The 2,047-nt window shown below is 51.1% G+C and overlaps 1 protein-coding gene across 1 annotated transcript in view; it reads left to right on the forward strand.

Moving 5' to 3' along the window:
• Nucleotides 1-243: 243 nt before the first annotated feature.
• The window catches only part of DIXDC1 (DIX domain containing 1), an 86,540-nt gene continuing 84,736 nt past the window's right edge, over nucleotides 244-2,047 (forward strand). The window contains exon 1 of the mRNA XM_006890774.1: nucleotides 244-423. Within this exon, the coding sequence (XP_006890836.1) occupies nucleotides 364-423 (60 nt within the window). The 5' untranslated portion in view covers nucleotides 244-363. The remainder of the gene's footprint in view (nucleotides 424-2,047) is intronic.

Raw genomic sequence — 2,047 nt, forward strand, 5'->3', positions numbered from 1 at the left:
GTGTGTGTGTGTGTGTGTGCGCGCGCGCGCATACCCTCCTGCCACCGCAGTGCTCTCACTAGCACGCCCGCCTACAGGCTTCCCTCTATCCTGTGCTCGCCCCGCTGTTTCTATAGGAACCACGGCAGCGGCAGCGTCGGGGCCCCTCCAGCAGAGGCTCCAGAGCGAGCATGCCCAGTGGAAGCCGTTAGTTTGGCTCTAGCCTAGCTTTCCAGTAAGTGGCATGCGGGACTCCGACTCCCCAGAGATCCCAATGAACTGAGCTGAGTCTTTGTGTGAAGAGGGAGGAGGAAGAAGTGGAGGCAGCGGTGACGGTGACCGGCTGGCTTGGAAGCCCTGCCGGGGGAACCCCAGGAGGGAACAATGCTAGCCTGCCTGACCCGGGGGAACTTACTGGACGTCCTGCAGGAGGGCTTCAATGAGGTAACTAACTGCCCTGCCCCTCCTACTCGCGAACTACAGTCCTGCAGCGCCTCCCGCCCAATCTGTGGAAGGCGTTCTCCTCCACCCGCTTTAGGGACCCCCAGAACTGAATAGCCCGCAGACCTATAGGGTGTGCACGCAATGCAGATAGGTGAACCAGGAGAAATGAGAAGAGCTGCCTGCCTCCTGCTAAGCTGGGTAATGGCCTTTTCTCATAGTTCAGCCCAGCCCAATGGACAAAACTACACATCTAGAAGTCATCTTCCTCCCAAAAGAAGTGATCTGCATCCTCTATGGGGGTTCTCCCCAAAAGAAACCCTCAGGAAGTCTTCCCTAATATGTAGGAAGCGTGTTCTTTCCCTTTGAGGAGCAATTCAGGTTGGAAAGGGAATGCGCCCAGGGAGAAGTGGGGTGGCCTTGCATTGGTAGAAAGTTTGAGAGAAGGCAGTGACTGTAGGTGGTCTGTCTGGAGTACCTCTCAACATTTTTATCTTTCTAACTCTGATACAGTAGATTTCTCCACAGCCCTGGCTGGCAGAGAGGAACTGGGAAGAAAGAGACCACCTGGGTTTCTGAGCCTAGTTCTTCTCCCTTATGTGTTGGTGGGAACTGGGACCTCCATCTGACTGACAGGCACTATGGACCTGGCTAGCTTGTAGTCATTTTCTGTTTCTAAAGGAGCATGTCATCTTTCATAATTCTATTATTTATTTTATTTCCTTATGCCGTGGCCCTGGAATTTGGGGCTGAGGCATTTTCCTTCCCGCTTGCTGTTTGCTCCACATGTCTCCCATTGCTCCAGAGCCCCACCCCGTTGGCCTCAGTCCAGCCTCCTTGGGCACCCCCTGCGAGGAGACCTCCAAGACTGTTCTGCTTTGCTGCCTCTCTCCCTTCCTTCTTTTCTTTCTCCCTATTCCTTTTCCTTGGACATCTCTCTTTCTTAAATTTAAGTGTTGTGTGTGTGTGTGTGGGGGGGGGGATAAGTGTTGAGTTCTTTTTAAAAGAAGTTTTCATTATGCAAGTAACACATATTCTTTAAATATGAATACTATAGGCAAGGCTTAGGGCACCCCTTCAAGCCTGATTTTGTGTGTAAGATTTTCTTTCTCCAGCTGCCTTTACAGTTTCCTTAGTTCCTGTTTCTAATTAAGAAGCTCTGCAGCCTGACCTGCCTCAGAACCTTCCCCATTCCTGGCCCCCCATGCCTAGCCCTGCTCGGACACAGAAGGGCAGGGAAATGCAGAAATGCTGTCCCAACCTAACATTCTGAGTCAGAATTTTCCTCTGCTATGGGGTGTCACGGCTTTCACTGAAGGGCAGAGCTCGTATCCCGCCTGCACTGCAGGGCTTCTCATCTTTTGCATCACTCCTGTGGGAACACATGTAAGAGAATTGCTAACAAAGAGCCGCAGTCAAAGGGTTGAAACACAGAAGAGGCAGGAAACCCCCTTTTTGAGTACATCCTGCATTCCTGGATTCTCTTTGCTCATTCTCTGCCATTATTGTAGCTGATATATTAGATGGATCTTGGCTGAAAGCAGGGAGTACCAGAGGAATGTCTATCTGTGTTTCATTGACTATGCAAAGGCATTTGACTGTGTAGATCATAACAAACTATGGCTGA

The sequence above is a fragment of the Elephantulus edwardii genome, unplaced genomic scaffold (assembly GCF_000299155.1).
Source record: "Elephantulus edwardii isolate Elephantulus edwardi_28Jun2011 unplaced genomic scaffold, EleEdw1.0 scaffold00093, whole genome shotgun sequence".
Classification (NCBI taxonomy): domain Eukaryota; kingdom Metazoa; phylum Chordata; class Mammalia; order Macroscelidea; family Macroscelididae; genus Elephantulus; species Elephantulus edwardii.